Source organism: Balearica regulorum, chromosome Z, assembly GCF_011004875.1.
Source record: "Balearica regulorum gibbericeps isolate bBalReg1 chromosome Z, bBalReg1.pri, whole genome shotgun sequence".
NCBI lineage: Eukaryota > Metazoa > Chordata > Aves > Gruiformes > Gruidae > Balearica > Balearica regulorum.
Genome location: NC_046220.1, coordinates 10,067,956 through 10,090,456, shown reverse-complemented (window position 1 = coordinate 10,090,456; position 22,501 = coordinate 10,067,956). Strand labels below are relative to the sequence as shown.

Here is a 22,501-nt window from a genome sequence, read left to right as displayed (position 1 = left end):
TGTTCCATCTTCCTCTTTACCTTTTATAGATGCTTCTACAGACATTTATTTTGAAGATTTTCAGGCCAAACAAGTGGTGTGCAATTGCTTTGAAGCAGTTTTTTCTGTCTAAAATATTGGTGCACTGCTGTTCTTTAGTCACATCATCTGTCCTCCCTTCTCTCCCCATCACTCCCAGCATTTTTATTACGAATTTCTGCTGCCAAAAATTCACTGTTTACGTGCTGGACCTTTGAGGAACCAGGGTGGAAGAGTAGTTGTTTCTTAAGCCTCTACCTCTTCTCCCTGTCTCCCAACTTGGGTACACACAGCCTTTTATATTTTTATTCAGCCTTTCTTCTCGTAATTTGCCATTCAGTACTTCGTTAACATCTTGCCATCTTGTATTTGCTTCTGTGTTCTATTTCATTTTTTGTATTGCAAATAGAGGTTATAAATTATTTTAGCGTTATTTAGTGAATGGTTTCAGTCAAGGATTTAGTCTGTTTATATAGAGCTGCTATCATACCCCCAGGATCATGGATTCAGACCTCTCTGACTTAGTTTGGCAGGGTGACTAGAGTGTGTATTGTGTTGTATTTCATTATATTAGGTTTCTAATCCGTGTGATTAAGTTGTATACCTGCAAAGCCCTGATAACATGCAAGTAGCCTCTCTCCAGTCCATATATTTAGAAATGTAATGTGCTTCATGAATTTATTACCCGTGGCTTTTACTTTGGAGCTGTATAATTTGCAGTTAACAAATGGCGCAGATCAGCTTCCTCTGACTACTTAATTTAAAGCATGGTGACACCTCACAGTAGGCAGCCAAATAATGAAATTAGGGCTTTATTTCACCAAATTAAGGCTTTAGTTCAGCAAATAAAGGTTTACAAGATTTATACGCACATTGACTTTATTGTAATAGGATAGATATACCCCAGAGCTCTGATGTCAGTCCCCTAGTCAGCTGCAGGACATAGTTTGCCTGACCTTATCCTTCTGTCTGCCTTGGATCTCAAGTTCACTGTGAAACAATGCACGTTCTGTAATTATTTAGTTGCCTTTCAGCAGGGCTCAAGCTATATTTGGGTGTGCCGCCTCTAACCTAAACTGCTGCAGCAGCTTAAATTACTCTAGGTCTCCCTTCTTATCACTGAAGAACCTCCATGATGAGAAACAGGTCACTGTGTTGGGGACAAATTAAATCTTACTGTTCCCTTTTATGCCAGGCTCTGAGCTGGCTGTTGTCTACATGAAAACTGATACTTGTGAAGCAGTGAGAAAGCAGAAAGTCCCATGTGTCCACGGGCAGGAGTCTTGAGGCTCCAGAGTACTTGTGCACTGGGAACTGAATTTCTTCTTGCCTGCCTAGACCATATGTCTTCCTTAACGTCTTCAGGGAACAGTATCCAGGCGGGACACTCACAGGTTAAGCAGGCACATACAAGAGGCAGTAGATGTCTGGAGCAGTGGGCTTTGTGGGGTCTTCACTGGGAGATCAAAGCCAATCCTGGGATCAGATAATGAGTGCTTGGGAGAAGCTTGCTGTTGGGCCTGTTCCTGATGCCATGGCAACACACAATAAATTTCCCTGCACCCCCTATCCCTCCAGTTGTAAAATAGATTAATGATACGGATCTTTAACAACACTCTTTAAGATATAATGATGAAGGGTGGTTTAGCAGAATCTGAGTCACAGGACTGTAAATGTGTGTCTTTATTGGATGCACAGGACCATTAGAGCAAAACCTTCAGGGCTGGGCTGAGGATCAGCGTTTCCATAGAGCCATGAGTCCTTCCAGGGACTCCCTCCACTGAAACACTAATCTTTTTTCAAAAAACATAGGGGTGGGAAAGGGGTAAGGGAAGTGTGAGTGTGCATGTGTAATGTGAACGTTTTCCAAGCAAATTAGGTTGAGTGTGACAAATCCAGACAACTGAATGGGCACTGGGAGAGAGAGGAATGCCTAAATAAATGCACTTGGTAGAAGACATGATGGTATGTTACCCAAGAGCACAGCTTCTGGATGTCTCACGAGCCCTTAAATGCATTGTTCCTTTTGTTGCTTTACTTAAGGGTTTCATGTTTTTTCTCTAATAAAGTCTTCTACCTCCTCACTCTCATTTCCACCCACTACCTTCTCACTTCTCTCTTCCCGATGTCTTTTCAGCTGCTCTTCTGCAACTTCCAGGGTTTTTTTGTTGGTTTTTTTTTTTTTTTTAGCTGGTGTTTTGTTTCTTTGGGGTTTTATTTGTTTTAACTCAGTGGCATTTTAAATGTCTGTAATAGAGTTTCCATGGAGTCAACAAGCAGCTGCAGTCACTGATGTTAGAGAGGTTCTGGGTGAAAGAAGAGAGAGCTTGAGCATGAGCTGCAGGGAGAAGACAGGGTTGTACTGAGGTTACAGAGAGCGAGGAGAGCTGGATTTTTCTTCAGGGCAGAAGTCTCTGTTAGCAGAAGCAATAGACAGAGCTGGAGGTGGCAACACTGATGAACAGCCACACAGAGAGCTTGGTAGCAGAAAGACCATTAGAGTAGCCTGTGAGAGCCCAGAAATTATGGCTTCATGCTTGGAGGGCTTTTTGGCAGCAGTTTAGGGGGAGGTGTAAGTGGAGAAATTAAAACTGAAGCATTCAAAATTGAAGTTGCTGAAGATTTACATTCTTCTGCCAAGGCAAGTGTTAGTTCAGGTGAGATGGAGCTGGGACAGTTTAAAGTTCATATTGTCTGTCCTCAGCGTTCTTGAACAGGACTTTCCTTGTTGGGTTTTTGTTTGTTTGTTTGTTTTGTTTGCACATTTAGTTTGTCTAAGGTCTTTCTCACTGGGGGTAAAGATATGTTCAAGTCTGATGCTCAGTTCCTTCTTCTTGGACTCTGGGCCTGCTAAAGAGTAGCAGGGAGTATAACCTACCCACTATCTCTGGCCTAAATTAGTCTCTCTCCCAGTTACATTCTGCTTACTGGTTTGCCTAGCCCAGTCTTGCTGGCTGTTTCTGATGCACACAAACACAGCTGAGAGCCAGGACACTGACAAAAAGTCACAAAAGCCTTTCCAGAAGGAAAAGCTCCTGCTTTAAGGCCTCTTTGTGCAGCCAGACTGTGTGACACGAGTGCACGAAGGGAAGGAGTGGCTTTAAGTAAGTGAAATTAACCCTTGTCCATCCTTTCTGCTAGTAAACAACTGTAGATGATGTAGGTCTTCTTCCCATGTGGCTTGCACTGTTTACATCTTTTCTCAGCATATGCCAAGTTCTGGACTAAAGTTCACTCCCAGGTGTTCTAGGCCAGAGTGAGCCCAGTGAGATAAAATGCTTGCTCCTTAGCAGGATGACATCACCTCCCATTACATCTAAGCATCAAAGTCTGGAAGTGGTACATGTTCTCCAATTCTCTCTCTGTGGCATTATATCATGGACTTCAGTTATGCAACCCTGAAGAGCTAGGGCTAGTTGCCCTTCCCATGAAGCCTTTCAGCAGCAATTTGCCTGCCTCTAAAACTCTGGCAATCACGTCACTGCATTCTCGTGCTCTGGTCAGTTAGTTTAGCTGCTGTAGGTCATTGAACAAATCCATTGAACAGATGGATTCCTGAGGTACAAAAACCATCAGGGGACTCTCCACCACTACCCAGGCTCACTGGTATTAGAGCCTTTAAATCCATTACAGCCAACCCTATCTCAAAGTCTCCAGAGATTCAGTGATGTGTAATCAGTCTGCAAGGGTTAAATTCCTGCTAGCCAAATTCATTGCTGCACATAGCTATGATTTTCATAAGGCACAGTTTGGCACAACTGCAAGGGGGGAATTACAGTGGTCAATATGCATCACAGTCAGAGCATGATAAAGGTTTCAACCATGGCTTGTTCTGCTGCTCTGCGGAGTACTGCAGCCCTCAGCACTTTCAGTGCTACCAAATATTGACAAAATGCAGGTGTTGAAATTTCTTTTTTCTTTTTGAGAAAAACACTGGACCGCCTTGGTACCTATGCACTGGCTCAAGATTGAAATAACTTTGTGAAGCCCATGAGCTTTTTCTGAAACACCTTGATTCTTGACTTGTACTTACACAATAAAGACCATGGGCCAGACTGCAGTATTTGCCTGGCTGTTAGATTTGCTCTAAGTATTGTAAAGTGCTGATAATAATCATCACTGCATTGCCTGTGATTTGCACAGCACATCAAAAAGATGCCATTTAAAGCAAACTGTGCCAAAAAAAATCTAAGAATTTGGCCAAAGAGCTGTATATAAAACAAGATTAATCTCTGGCATAACTCGCTGTTTCACCAGGCTGAAGAGATTCCTACTGCCTTTTTCATGTGCCTTTTTCTTGCTTGCGCACTGGCTAATGTAGATGAGGAGTTGCTGCTGGCTGTGAAAACCAGTGGATTTAAAATATTAGCAGAGGGATAAGGAAATAAAGGAGCAGTGTCAGTGCTCTCTCCATTTCCCTTTTAAAGACAGATACTTTGCAGGATAAATGCGGGGAAGACTGTCATGCCAGTGAAATGACAGGGGCTAGTCCTGCAGTCTAGAACCAAGGGAAGGCTACCTCCTATGGGCTTTTTAAATCCATGATCACACATCTCTTTCATTAATAATGAATAATAATAGACTTATATAATGAATAGTAATAAACTCAGTCCCCCAAATCATCTTCACTGTGGTAAGGCTCCTTCCTAACCTTGGGGGAGTGTGGCGAGGACAAACTACTCTGCTCTCCTGCAGCTGCTCCAGGCTGCTACCCAAGGAGAGGGCTCTTCTCATCAGTGCCCCAGTGAGGGATTTGTGTTACAGCACAGCTGTATCAGTCACACCACACCATCTCCATGAGTGAGTGGCACTGCCAAGCCCCACTTGCCACTTGAATCCATTTTTAGTTATGGGGTTTACTTTACTTTATATTACTGTCTATACAAGAGTCCTGTGTGTAGACAGGTCCTGAATGTCTAGAAGGAATTAACTCTGTGAGCTGTAGCCCTTCTGCTTTCTGTTAGCTGCACGGTGGGTGACAATATCTGCAGGACAATCCTTGATTCTTGTTAATCTGATGTAAAGCATTTTCTGCTGCATTATATTGATGACTCCCTGATATTATTTGTTTCTCAGACTATAGCAGTCTTTTTTTCTTTTTTCCTTTTTTTTTTTTAAGCTCAGTACAGATAACCAGTGAAGTTGTTACAACCATGGTGATGCCAGCTCTTAAGATTTTATCACAGCTCTCCTAAGATGTTTTACCTGGGACTCCAGCTCTTGGTCATATTTAAAGACAGCAATCTCAGATAACTTATAATTTAAATTACTTTTGCTTACAGAGATACAGGAGGGAGAAAGCAAAAATATGACCCTCAACATTCCCACACCAAAAGTAAATATTTATCTGTTCTAAATTTTTGTGACACTTTAATCCACCTTAGTGATGAGAAGGGGGAAAGGAGACCTGATTTAGTCTTTTGGAACATTAGGGTTTGGCATTTCTGCAAACCTGCTGTTCTGTTCCTCTGATATGTAGGCAGTATATGCAAGTAAAAGATACTCATATATGTTCATAGCAGCTGTAGCAGGTAATACTCATAGGGAGTCAGTGGTGGATGTGACAACTGCAGTATCAAGCAAGGGATGTTCCACAACCCTGGAAATGTTCCTGGGTTCAAGTGAATGCTTTCTGCTATAGCATTTTTGGGTATGTGCTCCCAGTGACATAAGGTGAACTGCAGCTGTGTGGAAATGTCTTCCAGAGCATAGCATTAGCATGTTTCCTTTTTCCCAAAGGACCTGCGAATATTACTAGATTAGGATCTTAATTTTCCAGCATCAGGATGGTGAATAGTCAAAATTCAAAAGGTATGTGACACTAGATAGTCATGTTAAGATAAATGCAGTATTATGTCTCAGCACTACACTGCTCTTTCAGGTTCAGAGCTGCTATATTACCATTTTTTGGCCCAGATGTGGTAGAAATGCATAAATGTTTTTAACAACTTGGGCACATGACACAACTGCAGGCTGTGAGCCTTTGTCATAGTGGAATCTTTACAGGAATAGTATGGGCACATACTTACTGTTTTCAGCCTGTTTCTGAGTCCTTCTGGAGTGCCTGTCAGAGTTGAGCACAGTCTTCTGTGTCATGCCTTTGATGCAGGACTGTGCTGAGTCAGCAGGGGCTTTTCTGGGTAGTGACTCAGGGTTTTGTCCCTTACCTCTCATTATGTGTCCTTCTTTCAGGCACCAAAGTTTTTTTAAACCTGTTTGAATAATTATTATTTTTAACCTTTTCTCATAGGAGTGTTTGCATTTGGACTTTTTGCCACTGACATATTTGTAAACGCTGGCCAGGTTGTGACTGGGAACTTGGCTCCCTACTTCCTGACTGTGTGTAAACCCAACTACACTGGAAATGACTGTCGGGCCCACCACCAGTTCATAAACAACGGCAACATCTGCACTGGGGATGTGGAGGTGATTGAAAATGCAAGGAGATCCTTTCCATCTAAACATGCTGCTTTGAGCATTTACTCAGCTTTATATGCCACGGTGAGTGCCAGTGATGTTTGTTGACTTGTTTGAGAGATTTCTGTATGTGCCTCTAGATTGGGGCCATTTTTCTTAAAATCATTTTTTGAAGAAAGAGAGGGTTGTTTTGGGGAGGGCTTTCATTTTTATCTGTAGGGGGAAATCTCCTTCTGTCTCTGTTTTACCAGTCCTATTATAAGCAAATCAAATGCTCATTGCTTTTGAGGCACTGTATGATGTGGAGGTATGAGGTCCTGATCTCGTCTTTGCTGCTGATTTTCTGAGAGGCCTTTGAGTATGCGTTCAACCTCTTCTTCTCCCTGCCCCTGTCTCATGAACATTAAAATTAACTTGATGCTTGAATGGCTCTTGGATCACTACTATTTCTTTTGTTCGCACGCCATGGGTTAGTGAACAAATAAAATGTAAATTATGCCATTTCAGTGAGAGGCTGAACTAGGTTGGATTTTGCTCCCCTTGCTTAGGACCTGAACTCCCCATGCAAAGAAGGTTGTAATAGAAGTAAGGGACAGAATTTTGCTGTTATCATAGAGAAGTGGACCCCTATTGACATCTTGACAAGGTAACACTGCTCTACTGTCAGGAAGGAAATTGTCTCTTTTTAAAAGTCTAGTGAAACAGATCGGCTGCTCCGCTTTGGCTAAAGTGTCTGTAATGTTTGAAAATTGACCTGAGAAGCTTACTCACAGGTCATCATGATTTCAGAAAAGCCTTGAACTTATTAATGACAGGGTATTTGCTAAGTATTTTACCCTGATCTTGTAGCAGATTAATGAAACACATTATTACTATAAAACGAAGAGACCACCCACTGCTGTTTCAATATCCATCTGTTTGCACTGAATGTTGCATGAATAATGACAGAGATATAAATTGGTAACTCCTTTGATAAGGATTTGTTGAGAAGTGTTTGGAAAGCCCATAAAATTTTGCATGCATTACTTATGAACAATAAGCAACCATGTATGAAATATAGTTCCCCATAACCTCAACATTGCTGTAGCAGCTGTTTTCATCATGATAAATTCTTAGATGGAAACTCCAGGATCAGACTTGGTCCTGGTTCTGCCCAAAGCTAGTTACATCCTTTCATGGACTTTCCCTGTCCAACCTCCCTTGTTTCCTAGGAAGGCAAGTTTTCTGCAAACAGGCTGATTTCTACAACTGAGGGGGAATTGTGCTTTTTCTTCCTGAGCTTAAGTCCCCAGTAGTTCAGTGCTTCTGAGCCCTCGTCTTTCAAGAGTACCTGTGATGGGCCTGCACTTCTCCCCACACAGGGAGATACCAGGTGCAGCCAGGACATGGAGTTATTTCTGAGCTGCAAGGTCATAAAAGTCTGCCCTTAAGGCATTTCAGCCTACAGTCCAATTTTAGCCCAGTTCTCTGCCTGAAGACATGCTCTAGCACTAAAGGTATTGTCACTTGTCTTTTCTCTGCCTGGCAGCTGGGATTAACATGACCATTACACAAGAAATGCAGTGTTCAAATCTAGCTTTGATTAATAATTGTGCTTTGTGCAATTTTTTGAGAATTGTTGATTCTAATATGTGTGATAATGTGGGCTGCTGAACATAAAACACAGGGTATTAGGTTAGTAATAGCTGTGTTTTGCATAAAGCTGAAGATTTGAGTCATGGAGCAAGAAAAATAAAACTGGTTGAACATGAGGATGCGGGAGAATAGAATCAGCACAGACATTGTCTTTCATTGTATAAATGTCTGTTGAGATCTGGGAGTCTCCTCCCATCACTGAACCTCGAGTATCCTCTGCAGATGCCTCTGTACCGATTTGTTCATCAGTCTGCTAGTGACAGTACTCTACTGTGATTGGATTGGCTTTGTGTTTTGTTTGTGGGGGTTTTTTTTATAATCTGGGGTTTATGTTTAATCAACTAGGCTTTTTCTTGTCATCTGCCAAAGAAGCTGAGGAAAACCCAAACCATCACCTTGCAAGCAGAGGTGGATCTTGTATGCCTAAAGTAGGGGAAAGGGAAAACAGCCAGCAGTCATGGCTTCCATGCTTACACAAAAATTAGAATGGCACCTAATGAAGTTTTATTAGTCTCCCAGAAGTATGGCAGGAAGAGATGGCAGTCACTGCATAGTGTACATAGTACATGCTGCTGTACAGTTAGAAACACATGCTTCCAAGTGAGTTTCCCAAGGGAAAATGATAGGCTAGAAATACTCCTTAATTCATTAACATTTCTGGCAAAACCAAAAAAACCCAGATGTTATGTTGCATAGGGATATCCTAGTTACATCATCTTTCAACAACTCTTACTCCATGCACTTCTGAGAAAGGTCATGGAAGAGTCAATGACAAGGGCATGGTAGTGTTCAACCATAGCATGGAAAATTAAAGTGTTTCACCAGCACAACTGGAGGTCCTCTTATTGTAGAGAGAAGGTAAGATAACCTTGCTGATCCTTGCTGATCATCCTGTTTGCCTCTGGAGTGCAAGCAAGGAGAATTTTTTTACAGTCACAGCAGGGTCTCTCTGGTTGAAAGATACAACTAATCACTTAGATTGACTGTTTAGTAGCGTTTTTAGGATTCTTCAGCTAAGCTCTTGCCTAGCAGCATCCACAAGTAATGCTTTCTGTCACCTCCATCTGGCTAGAAGACTCTACCTCATCACACTGGATCACAGCCTGCATCTGTCATTTACGCCTGGGCACGTTGCTTCTTGATTAGAATAGAGTGATACCATATACCTTGAGATGAAAATTCCAACATTTGGGAAATTCTGAGTAGCAGAGAAGACTACAGCAAATCCCTTCTGCAACCCAGGTCACTGTGACTACACCAACAATTTATTTCATTTCTGCATTAACACCTAACAGACTAATCTATGAAATTCAAGGCCTTGGCACTTTGACCAGCTGCACTGAGCATCTAAGAGACTGCATCATGTTCTGCAATACCCATCATTGTCAAAGGCTCTGCTTCTCTCATTCTGTAGAAATCTCTGTGATAAAGGAAAAGATTGTCTGTAAAGTTTGTAGGACACAGAATTTTCTAGTATTGGTATGAAATTTTGAACTTCCCAAGGAAAATAAACTATCATAAATCTCCCCATTTTCTGCTGAAAGGACAAGGCAAACTTCTTCCACTCTGCCTTTCTCATCATAAATATAACATACATTATAAATATATATAAGCACATATTTGCATATATATATATATGTATGTCTATTTTAAACTTGCAAATTAAAAAGCCTCCCTGACTGTCTGTGCTTTTGTCAGTCTGAAAAAAATAGGAGAGGAACACATATACACAGGATGTGTGCTACTATCACACAGTGCACATTTCTAAATACATTGCTTGAGTATACTGATAAAAGCACAGCAAAGAAGCTGAACAGGTAATTTATATAGTTAAATCATAGGTAGTTTATTTTTAATATGATTTATTCTATTTTCTTCACATCTTTTTATATTAACTTCTTTGCTTCTTCTCCCACCCATCAAATAACTAGGTTTGACATTTAGAATTTTGTACATAAATTTACCCTATAAATAGCATTGTGAGAAATTTTAAAAGCACCTGCTGTGTGTAGGAAATCAAATGTAAGTGACTTTCACTGAGATTTTTGGCTTTTACACAAGGCTTTGAAAACATGCTCTAAGTGAAAGGGTAAACACATTGTGAGAATCTTAAAATATATCTTGGCTTTAGGGACCAGGACAATAAAGATCAAACTGCAGTGATCAGGAAGTCTGACCAGAATGGAGAAGCTGTCCTAGTTATTTCTGAGCTCAGTGTGTGATTTATGGATGAACTGGAGCATACCTTCTAGGAAAACAGTTTGTCTTGTTTTAATCCCTCCTCATGAGGGTTCAGCAGATTTCTCTTGGCAATCTGTTCACATGGTTAATTACCCTCATTTCTAAAAATGTTCTCTTTACTACAAGTTTACATTTTTCTGCTGAGATGTGTGAAACTTCAAATGCATTAGATACTTCCCATCTGTAATAAGGAGAGCTCTCCCATGTGGGTAACCCAAAGATCCTGCTTCATCTTATCCCTGTAAGAAAACAAGCATGCGTGGGTTGCTCTCTGTAGGTAGGGTTTGCAGTTGTCGCAGCAGGACTGCATTGTTACTTTAAAGATGTGATGCTTTTCCTTTGGATGCTGTAAACTGCAGTAGTGCTTTGGTGTGGAATAGGAAAGCAATGTGGCTCCCTATTCCTTGTCTGAATTGGCCCTGCTAAAAGACATATATAGGGTGAAAGGATGGGCAGTAATTATTCACACAGTGGCACTTCAATGATATTTTTTCTTTTGTTTCTAAAGAAGAAGCTTAACGTGAGTTTCGGCGACAGTCAGGTGCAGCTCAACCCACCAGGAAAGACTGGGGCAAGATTGCCACCTAGTGCTCAGTTCCATCTGTCACTTCAAGGCATGTGCTGCAGTCAGGTTGGAAAAACAAAGCAAGCAGGAACCTCTCCAGTAGCTTTATCCCATTTCCAGTGCTATTACACACCATAATGTTCAAGTTCATAAATTGAATGCACCTTTAAAGTATGTGCTCAGCAGCACATTTAAGGGTGGAAGACTTCACTTCCCCAAGCAGAGATCTGGCAAATTCAGCTGCTAGAAGTCTAGTACTGCAGTTTCTTGGCTGGTGGAAGTATATTTTTGCCTAGGTATGAGCCCAAAGTCAGTTATGTGTTGTAATGGGTTTAGGGCTAATATTTTTAATATCAGCCAGCGAGGAGAAGCCAGCTGTAGGGACATTTGATAGCCTAGTCAGGGAGAAGGGATAAGAAATACAGACAGGGAGAAAGAGTAAAAAATATATGCAATACAGCAGAATAAAGGAATATATGAAAGGTAATGAACAGAGTGACCTTGAGAATAGATATGATTTCTATTTCTTGATCCCAGAACTGTGTGCCAGACCATAGTGACCTCTGTATACTTGGGTCATAAAGAAAGGGACAGGCATTAAAATACAGTAAAATAATTGCCCATGGTTGCCAAATAGATCATGGAGTGTGAAGCAAGCTGTGATGGTAGTTGCAATTGGAAGCACCAAGCCAAACCTCCACAGACTTCCTTCAGCACAGGCACAGGAAAATCCCAAGGCAGCTTCACCCCAGCCAGCCATTGTAGTCTTGGCCAGGGCAAGATGGGCAGTGTGAGCCAGCACGGTGTCCTCAGCTGCTGCAGCAGCCACAAAGGAGAACGGACTCTTGGGTCTCCACCATCCTGCAGAGTCCCGCTCTGATTTCAGTGCCACCCATGGCAAAGTGCTCAGCAGTGCCCTTCCCCAGAAATGAAATCATCCCAGAGAAAAACAAGGTTTGTATGGGAGGCAGTGTGTCATCTGGAGACATTTCTGGCAAATGTATTTTATGTATTTTCTTTGTTTATCAAAGCTTTGGAAATCAAGCAGGCATCCATACTTTCTTGGTGACAAGGATTTTATTGAATTGTTTTGCCATCGGGCTTGCTTTACTTGACCTTCATCATTTTGTGGCTCTGGAATTAATGACTGGCTGCTAATGGTGACCCACACGGTTTTACTCTCTCTGTCAAAATGCATTTAAAAATAAAATACAAACTGTGAAAAACATGTGGGGTACATTAAAAAATATTCAGACAACAGTGAAATGTCATGTTCTGGAATTACATTTTTCAGAATCAACTTTGTTTTGAAAGAAATCCCTCTCATATTCTTTCATTTCATCTTACAGAGAAAATGTCCGGAATGGTTTCTCTTCATGTTCTCTGTTTCTTAAACTTAACACCACTTAGGAAACTGGAACAGCAAGTTCATATGGATGCTAGGCACTCCATCATGTGCACATTACAGTTTCTGCAGGAGTATAAACAAAATTCTTTACTCCCTTTGCAAACATTTAGCCATGTACATTCAGAGTGTATGTTTGCTAGCATATGAGCAAGTACTTGCACGTTAGGAAGTCTGTAAAACTGAGCCAGTACATACCAGCTCAGAAGAAGTCCACTATGTAAATGCAGTTGATGGGATATTTGACATCCTGAAACAGCATTTAACAGTATTTATTTTGTTCTCTTAAAAGTGTTCTCTGAATTACCTTAGACCTCTTCCTCCATTTCCCAATGCTTTTTTTAATGAATCATGGGTTTTTTTCACATCCTTGCTGATTTCGGATTTGTCTGGGTGGAAAAAAGATGTATTTTAGCAGAGGCTCTTTTCATTTTTGGCTTTCTTCTTTGTTTCAGATGTACATCACAAGCACAATTAAAACAAAGAGTAGCAGGCTAGCCAAACCAGTGCTGTGTCTGGGTACCCTATGTGCTGCGTTCCTTACTGGGCTAAACCGAGTTTCTGAGTATCGAAACCACTGTTCGGACGTGATTGCAGGCTTCATCTTGGGGACAGCTGTAGCTTTGTTTCTGGTAAGCCCATCAGTCCTTCCATATTCCTTTTAAAAATACCTCAGTAAAAAAAAAAAAAAAAAAATTCTCTGTTGGCCTGTTGCAGCTGATTAATCCAGTTGCTAAGACCTAATTCTAGCCCCACCTAATTAAAAGTATCATCAGAGAAAATCCTAATGTGAAATCAGGTTGATACTAATTAATACTAATTAATAAGGCTCATATTATGACATTTGTGCATTGTGTATATTTCAAGATTATTTTGATTACTGTACATGTTTTTACTTGACCTGTCCTGGAAAATGCTTTAAAGATGACGTAGATTTCAACTAATGTCAAAAAGGGGGCATGCTTGAGACTTCGTCTCTGACACTCCTGTGCTGCAAAACCCTACTGTCTGCCTGGTATCTGGCAGAAATGTAGGATACGGGGTGTTGTCTGGAGCTCTAAGCAGTGATCTTGGTTCCCCACTTTGTTTCAGACCAAAAAAAGAAGTGCAATAGAAAGGAAGGTCAGGACAAACTCCCTGGGAGACAAAACTACCTCCCTTTGCAGCATTTGGACTTGAATTGAAATTGTTCACCATCTCGTAGGATAACCAAATGTATTAAAATGTGTCAAAGGCCTTCCCACAGAACCTGGGAACAGCAGCTCTCTGGACTTCAAATGTTATGTGCTCTCATGTTGGCTGTGCAGTTTAAGTGTTTTGTTTGGTGAGGAGTCTCTTGCTGAGGATTTACCCACACAACAGTCAATGTGATTTTCACTATTACCAAGCAATGTGCCTGGTTCCATTTAAGCAAAATATGCTTCAAACCTGTCCACTGCATAGCATCAGACACTTTATCCCTGCAGTCAGGAGAGCGGGGTTTCAAATATCTCTTAAATCTAGATTGTCCTGTCACTGATTATTTTTCTATCCTGTACTTAAATAAACACACCAAACCTTCACATATCATTTATTCCTGAGTTCCCTTTACATAAAATGATGTCTGTAACCTCTGACCTGAATCTCTTTGGCTTTCATCTAAGTAGTTTGTCTGATTCTCACAGGGAAAGGCAGTTTAAATCTAGCCCATGCAATATAAGAGGCAGTCACCCCATATATCTGGTCAAGACAATCTATGTGCTCGCAGTACCTGTTTCTAGCAGTGACAGCCTGCTCCAAGCCACATTTTGGCCCTGCAGACCTTCTGCCACTCTGCAAATGTCACAAGTTCAGTTGCAGAGTGGTAGAAGGAGTCTCTCCAGAGCCTGGAGGGGAGAGGTGCTCTGAAATTATTGCTGCCGGCACAAGACTCACCCAGGCTGCAGCCTGTTCCTTGCCCAGGTCTAAAGAGCAGCGAAGAGGAAGAGCCAGCAAGAAGCTGCCTTCGGGAATCAATCTGACAGCAGATGTGTGAGCACCTGAATATCCTTTTTTCCACCATGTTCCCAAGCCCCAATCTGCCATCTGTGTTTAATCTTATTAGCATTACCATACAGGTGGAGTAAGTCTGGTCATGAACAAGTGAAGGACTTGTAGGATAAACACCACAGCAGTTGTGTGGAAGTATGCAGGAATAGTGCTAAATGAGCTTGATGTCATCCAGATGTGAGGGAAATTGAGCCATCCAGTGAGCTGTTTTCACTGTTCGGAATTGACAATCAGAGTCTGAAGGGAATATTTGGCCAATAAAATGCATCATCAGGGTAGTCCATGTTTCTGTGATGATAAAGCAGACATGGGAATCTCCACTGTAGAAAATATAAAAAGGCTGAGAATGGTTCATCACCTCAAATTAGAGGCCAGATTAACCCATTTACCAAGGTAGTCCACCATGCCCACCTATGTCAGTAAACACACTGTAGCACATGGCTGACATAGATGATGCCTTGAACCAAAACCCAGGTTAAGTTCTTTGCAAAATCTGGCAGTTGAGAGGCCCCTGGTAGTAATTCCTGTGAGTTTTTCCTGGGGACAGAACATGCTGACCTCACTTTTTTTTTCTGCATTACACAGGGGATATGTGTTGTCCATAACTTTAAAGGCATTCACGGAGCTCCTTCTAAACCGAAGCCTGAAGACCCACGAGGAATGCCGCTAATGGCTTTTCCAAGAGTGGAAAGTCCTCTGGAGACATTGAGTGCACAGGTACTGTAAATCTTCTCACCCAGACCATTGTCGAGCACATTTTCTGTTATGGCAGAGCAAAAAAATTCACTAGTTGTGAATTTGCATCAGGGAGAGTTTGTTTTAAGGCATTTATCCCTTAAACTACCTAATACTGTAGATCTTCTTCCCCTGTGCACAGGCAAAGCTAAAGCAGTAGGATTTCACATGCCTCTGCCTGTTGTTTGTCATAAAAAAGTTTTGCTTAGAACAACAGAAAACTGAGGGAAAAGTGAAGATAATTCTAATTACATTTTGGAATGCTTTTGGGATGTCTTGGGATTTACTCTAACTTTCGTAATGCTGAGGATAAACTATGCTGTCCAGAAAAATATTATAGAGATTAGTTTTTTATCCTCACTACTGTTCAGTAGAAGAAGAAATCACATACTGTTTTTTTATCTCTAAGTCATCAGAAGAGAAGTTAATAGCATTCTTTCAAGTTTGCAAAAAAATAGGCTAGCGGGAGCATCATCATTGATGGTGTTTCTGGTTAACTACTAACTTCAAATGGCTTATGTCGGCATAACTGAATCATACCCAGTCCTTTCAAAACAGGCAAGCAAATGACACCTGCCAGGAATTCTCAGGGAACAAGGAGAAACTGGAGTTTATCAGTTATCTGAAATGCCCTGGTGTAATTTATTTGTTCTTTGTTGTTCCTTTGTATAAGTTGCGTGGCAGGATCAGTAGTAACTTTTGTTAAACCCTTTGACAAATAAACTGAAAATAGGATTTAAAAAAATGGAAAAGACACTGTTTCTAACACCTGAAAATATTTTGCCTAATTGAAAAGTCACTTTTGATTAGGCAGAGATTTGCTGGAAGACTTTCAACTAAACCTGCAGAACTGTGTGGATTAACTGTTCTTTTGGTGGTCTTGCAGTCCAGAAACTAAGTGCTACTTACATATCCACATTGCACCGTATATGACAAAAGGGCTGAACAGGTTAAAATACTCATAGACTGTGAGAAAAAAATTGTCCGATCAGCTATTTATAGCTTCTGGACTGTGAAGTACAAGTAGGGACTAGGCCTTAATTGCTGATGTCCGCTATAATCAACAAGATCATTTTCTCTGATTCAGGGTATCGGTCTCTGAATGACCATACATCTACCATGCAGAAGTAGATTGGGAAAAAAGTGATCCTACTCTGAAGCTATTATAAACAAGTCCTTGGGAGTGGCTACTCATTACTGTTTCTTCAGATATAGGAGGTGTATTGTCCTCTGTGCAGATTCCTGCATCCATTCGCACTCTTCTTTTGCCTTGCACCCACACAAACCCTGCAGATGCAACATGATCCAAGAACGACTCAGTACTGCCACTGAAGTCCTGGACAGTGGCTTCCAAGAAGGTTACATCAACACTGTTTCCACCTGAAGAGGACTTCTGTGTTGCTATATATCTGTGTCTGCATGTGTTTTGGCATAATGACCCCATCTGTGTATGGTTTTAAGATCTATATGTTCCTTAAGATCAAACTGTGTAGGATCTACATGCACACATCACATGAAGTCAAACCATGGTCTTTAGGCTCTTCAGGACTGAGGACAGACCCACTGTGTTAGTTACATGACTGTATGAAGTGCTTGAGCCTGTACTGACATGTCCTTCTGGACAGGGTCCAGTCCAGTTTGAAAGTCCCCATTGAAGAAGTGGCCCCTTCTTTTTCATGCCTGTTAGCGAGAGTGTTCCTAGCCCAGAAGCAGGGCTTGAGTTCAGCGTTTCCCACCACGAGCTTGGGATAGAAGGCAGCACATTTGCAGGGAGCTCAATCATTTTGCCCTACATTAGCCAGGCAACAGATTTTATTAGTGAAGGTTTTTCTCATTCGTTTTACACACTAAAATGCCAAAATGTATACAAATGTTCATGTGTTTGCCTTTTCCTCTTTGCAGAATCACTCTGCCTCTATGACTGAAGTAACCTGAGATGGAAGACTGGCAACAGAAGCTATTTTTATTACCCTCCAGTACAATACTCCAAGACACACAGTTATTAAATGTCTAACTGTGATGACCAGTATTATGTTATGTCTAGTTTAGAGGCTAATGTTTTGTACTTTTTTTGTATGAGGAAGTGATGTAGCTTGCCCTGATTTTTTGTCAGCTTTAATATTATGCCAGACTTTAAAAGCAAAATGGAAAAAAACGAAAAAACCCTTTTCTTGTTTCAAGTGTGCACTGAGGAACTAAATCTATGGAATTGTTGATGTTGTTATGTGATATTTGTACACAATTTTTTTTTTTCATTTTAGAATTTATATATCTTGGGGAAAAAAAAAATCACTTTTACCTTTTCTTACGATGAGAAGTGCTTCTACCAGTGGGTCAGATTCTGATCTGAGTAAGCTCAGCATAGATCTGAAGGAATTGCATATATTTAACTCAGATTAAATTAATGGTGATCAGAAATCTAACCTGAATTATACTATCAACAAATAATAAACATCCATCCTTGATTCAGTGAGCTACTTAAGTATTCCTTAGCATTATGGACTTCAGTTAGCCACACAGTTTGCTGACTACTTGGCAGACTTGAAGTACATCCTTAAGCATCTTACTGAATCAAAGCCTGATTGTTCTGGTGTGGGTGATTGTGCTAGTTATTGAAGAATAACTAAAACAATGTACTCAGTCTGCAATATAGACAGACTGGACATGAGAAGTTATAGTAGTAGCTGATAGCATGTGAGCTGACTATATCATCTCCCTAGATCTCTGTTCCTCCCCGAGGCCCAGCTAAAGCTCCCAGTGAAACCTGGCTTCAGGAATTGACTATGGGGATATACAGCCACCACTGCGGAGCTGAGGCTGTGCTGTGAGTGTTTCATAACTTCATCATAGATTTGTGGGGTAACTAGTAACGCTGGTGCAAAGGAAAAGTGACACCACTTCTACAGAGGGGTGGCATTACTTGGCATTCAGATTGGCAGGACCAAGAAGCCAATTTTGCCCCAGCAGTGTAGTTTTGACTGAGGGGCTTTGGCAAGTCAAAAACCAAACAAATAAACAAAAAGAAACCCCAAACCAAACCAAAACCTGACAGAGTCTGTAGTAGCAGTCTGCATTTTTATAAATTCTGACGTACAGAATTTATATCAAAACTGCTATTTCACAATTTAACAACTTTGTTTAATGAATAAAAAGACAATTCAGTGGGGTGAGGGGTGGGGGGAAGAACAAAACCAGGCCCATTTACAATGGCTAGAACTGGGGCAAAGGCTTCATTACGTGACTTTTCACTGTTTCTAGGGTTTTCCTGCATCTCATTCTTCTAGCATGGTGATAACTGCTGTGTGTCTCCTTTAAAGAATGGAGCCTCTGTCTGTACTTTTACTGGAATGTTTACCTCACATTTCCATGTTGGTTCTTCTTGGCTTTTTTTGTATATTTTTTCCAAAACAGATGCAAAAAAAAAATTATCAAAAAACCAAAACGTGTAGCTTGGTCTCTGTCATTTGTCTGTGACACAAAGAAAACTTGGGATGTCTGTTTGTGTCTGGTTTGTAGTGTTTCTTCAAGCTTGGTATTTTCTTCTGATTCTACTGATGTCTGCTTCAGTCTTAGGAATATGAGGATCAGGCTTGAGCCATGCAGGCTTTCTGTGCCCATGAGGAACCATCAATAGTGTTCTGGGTCCCTCACTACAACTTTGATCCAAATTCCACAGGCAAAATTTCTGCTGAATAAATTTGGCTGTGGAACTGGTCCTTGTACTGCTGTGTTAGGAAAATAATGACGTTAGGAAAGCTTATCAGCAATGAATACTCCATTCAAGACACCCAGTCAGCAGTCCACTCATACTGCAAAGGGTTAGGAAGGGATTGAATTCAAAGATTTATATAGATATAGATATAGATATAGATATAGATATAGATGATACAGATATAGATATTCTGCAGCCTCATTTTTGCAGCTGTAGTTCCTGGGGTTGTGTTCTTCCCAAGTGTGCTGTTACTACAACACAAATCTTGTGTTCTTGGTCAGTAGCTTCCACAGAACTGGTAGTTATGTTGTCCTCCTCTTATGCTCTAGCATGATGGTCTGGGTAGTCTTTCTGAAGGTGGAAGATGTGGTTTTGAGTTTCTTCCCCATCCCCCAGGATGAAGAAGGTTTTGAATCTCAATTTTCCACTTCCTGAAGGATTCCTTTATCCTTCCAGTTCTAGTGCAGCATGGCAAGAGGCATCTCTCTCCACTTTGAAATAAGCACGAGCCCTGCTCTCTTCTCTGACATGGTACGTAAGGATGCCTACAGCCAGGAGAGCTCTGCAGTTAGCTGCAGATCCACAGGGGAGGGCTTGTTTGCAAATACCTAAGATCTGGATGACGGATTAGGTGAAGCTAGACCTATCACACACATTCACCACATTTCCTCTTGGCTAGCTCTATGTGTTTGCTACCATTTTAGATTTATAGTTCCCTCAGCCTTTTCCAGTTGACAGATAACCCCCTGCACAGGAAGCCTAAACCTAACTATATTTGCTTTTTCCAGGTACCTTTCCCTTCAGGACCAATGTGTGTCCACCTCCTGGAATCTGTGACCCAGTGAAAAATCAGTCTTTAGGTAGCCTTTGGATTATTTTTTTTTTTTGTTCCTGTTCTGAGGCACATCATTCTCTATGTGCTGTGTACAGTGAGCTTAGGCAGCTAACAGTGTTTTTTGTGGTCCAGTGTTATGACCAACTGCGTAAAATAAACATGCTGCAGTTGGATCATCTCTTAAGAGGGATGTATGGCCCTTGGGCTATGTGTGGTTTCACTGAATCATAGAATCATGGAATGGTTTGGGTTGGAAGGGATCTCAAAGATCATGTAGTTCCAACCCCCCCGCCACAGGCAGAGACACCCTCCACTAGACCAGGTTGCCCAAAGCCTCATCCACCCTGGTCTTAAACACTTCCAGGGAGGGGGCCTCCACAACCTCTCTGGGCAGCCTGTTCCAGTGCCTCACCATCCTCACAGTGAAGAATTTCTTCCTAACGTGTAATCTAAATGGACCTTCTTTCAGCTTAAACCCATTACCCCTTGTCCTATCACTCCATGCCCTTGTAAACAGTCCCTCTCCATCTTTCCTATAGGCTCCTTTAGGTACTGGAAGGCTGCTGTAAGGTGTCCCCGGAGCCTTCTCTTCTCCAGGCTGAACAATCCCAACTCTCTGAACCTGTCCTTATAGGAGAGGTGCTCCAGCCCTCTGATCATCTTTGTAGCCTCCTCTGGACTTGCTCCAACAGCTCTGTGTCCTTCTTATGTTTGTGCACTTCAGGTATGAACCTGGCCTACACAATGGGACTGGCAGCAGTGTCTGACCCCTGCTTAGGGGGATTGTGCCTCTTGGCTGTGCAAATGCTCTGCAACATTACTCTTGGGGGTCAGGAAAACCACTTGCCCCCATCTTAATCAAGTACGTGTATGGTGGGAAAACTGACACACCTGATTGAAACCGGAGGTCAGTCAGCATTAGAAATAAAACGTTCATCCTCCCCCAAACTTGAACGGGCAGACTTTTGCCAATGCAGGACAGCCTCCCTCAGCCAGTTGTACACATGCAGGAGCCTCTTTGCAGCATACCGCAGCTTTCTGTCATTCACAGAGGTCCCTGTGCACCCTGTCTGGCATCCAGTCTCTGCTAACAAATACCCTCCCCTAACCTGGCTTCTTTACACTTTCTTTTGATCCTCTCTACTGGTTATGCCTAAAACAAATGACGATCAGCCCTCCTGCAAATGAATGGGCTGGGCTTGCTTTATTTATAATTGGATTCAATGGAAACTAGGTACTTTTGAAAGCCCAAGGATTAAAAAAAAAAAAAAAAAAAAGCATTTAAGTACCTAGAAGTCTTAGTCCTTCCATGGCACAGGTGTTCTGTGCAAGACTTTGATCTCATCTCAGACTTCTGCTTTTATAGTTCATTGGAAGCAGAAGTTTCACATCTCAAACACCCACGTCTGATTTTCCTACCTTGTATGTTAGTCCCTGCAGCTTCTTGCACAGGTGTGCTGATGGAAGCAGGAGGTTTGGACCAAAGTATCTGAGGTTAGGGAAATGGTAATTTGACTCAACTTGGACACAGCAAAACATGGGACGAGGCTGTTGTCATGCTCCTTTGTTGCCTATCCTCCTATTTTTCAATCTTCTGTTTTTCACTCTCCTCCTGGAGACTATGCTCAGGCAAATGGAAAATAAGGAGGTGATTGGTGACAGCCAACACGGCCTCACTAGGGGCAAATCGTGCCTGACAAACTTGGTGGCCTTCTATGATGGGGTTACAGCGTCCATGGATAAGGGAAGGGCAACTGACATCATCTACCTGGACTTGTGCAAGGCATTTGACACTGTCCCGCACGACATCTTGTCTCTAAATTGGAGAGACCACTCGGTGGATAAGGAATTGGCTGGATGGTCACACTCAAAGAGTTGTGGTCAATGGCTCAATGTCCAAGTGGAGAACGGTGATGAGTGGCGTTCCTCAGGGGTCAGTACTGGGACCGGCACTGTTTAACATCTTTGTCGGCAACATGGACAGTGGAATCGAGTGCACCCTCAGCAAGTTTGCCAACGACACCAAGCTGTGTGGTGTGGTCGACACGCTGGAGGGAAGGGATGCCATCCAGAGGGACCTGGACAGGCTGGAGAGGTGGGCCCATGCGAACCGCATGAAGTTCAATAAGGCCAAGTGCAAGGTCCTGCACGTGGGTCGGTGCAATCCCAAGCACGACTATAGGCTGGGCAAGGAATGGATTGAAAGCAGCCCTGAGGAGAAGGACTTGGGGGTATTGATTGATGAGAAGCTCAACATGAGCCGGCAGTGTGCACTTGCAGCCCAGAAAGCCAACCGTGTCCTGGGCTGCATCAAAAGAGGTGCGACCAGCAGGTTGAGGGAGGTGATCCTGCCCCTCTACTCCACTCTGGTGAGACCCCACCTGGAGTACTGCATCCAGCTCTGGGGGCCCCAGTACAGGAGAGACATGGAGCTGTTGGAGAGAGTCCAGAGGAGGGCCGTGAAGCTGATCAGAGGGCTGGAGCACCTCTCCTACGAGGACAGGCTGAGAGAGTTGGGATTGTTCAGCCTGGAGAAAAGGTGGCTCCGGGGAGATCTAATTGCGGCCTTCCAGTACCTAAAGGGGCCTACAGGAAAGATGGAGAGGGACTGTTTATCAGGGAGTGTAGTGACAGGACAAGGGGTAATGGGTTTAAGCTGAAGGAGGGTCGATTTAGATTAGATGTTAGAAATTCTTTACAGTGAGGGTGGTGAGGCACTGGAACAGGTTGCCCAGAGAGGTTGTGGATGCCCCCTCCCTGGAAGTGTTTAAGACCAGGTTGGATGGGGCTTTGGGCAACGTGGTCTGGTGGAGGGTGTCCCTGCCTGTGGCAGGGGGGCTTGGAACTAGATGATCTTTAAGGTCCCTTCCAACCCAAACCATTCTGTGATTCTATGATTCTGATCACATT

The 22,501-nt window shown here is 42.2% G+C and overlaps 1 protein-coding gene across 2 annotated transcripts in view; it reads left to right on the top strand.

Annotated features, from left to right (window-relative positions):
* Positions 1-17,258, top strand: part of PLPPR1 (phospholipid phosphatase related 1) — a 131,077-nt gene extending 113,819 nt beyond the window's left edge. For both annotated transcript variants that reach the window (XM_075740584.1, XM_075740585.1), the window contains 4 exons: positions 6,269-6,519; positions 12,737-12,913; positions 14,895-15,026; positions 16,947-17,258. In XM_075740584.1, coding sequence (XP_075596699.1) covers positions 6,269-6,519; positions 12,737-12,913; positions 14,895-15,026; positions 16,947-16,979 — 593 coding nt within the window. In that variant the 3' untranslated portion in view covers positions 16,980-17,258. The remainder of the gene's footprint in view (positions 1-6,268; positions 6,520-12,736; positions 12,914-14,894; positions 15,027-16,946) is intronic.
* Positions 17,259-22,501: the final 5,243 nt, after the last annotated feature.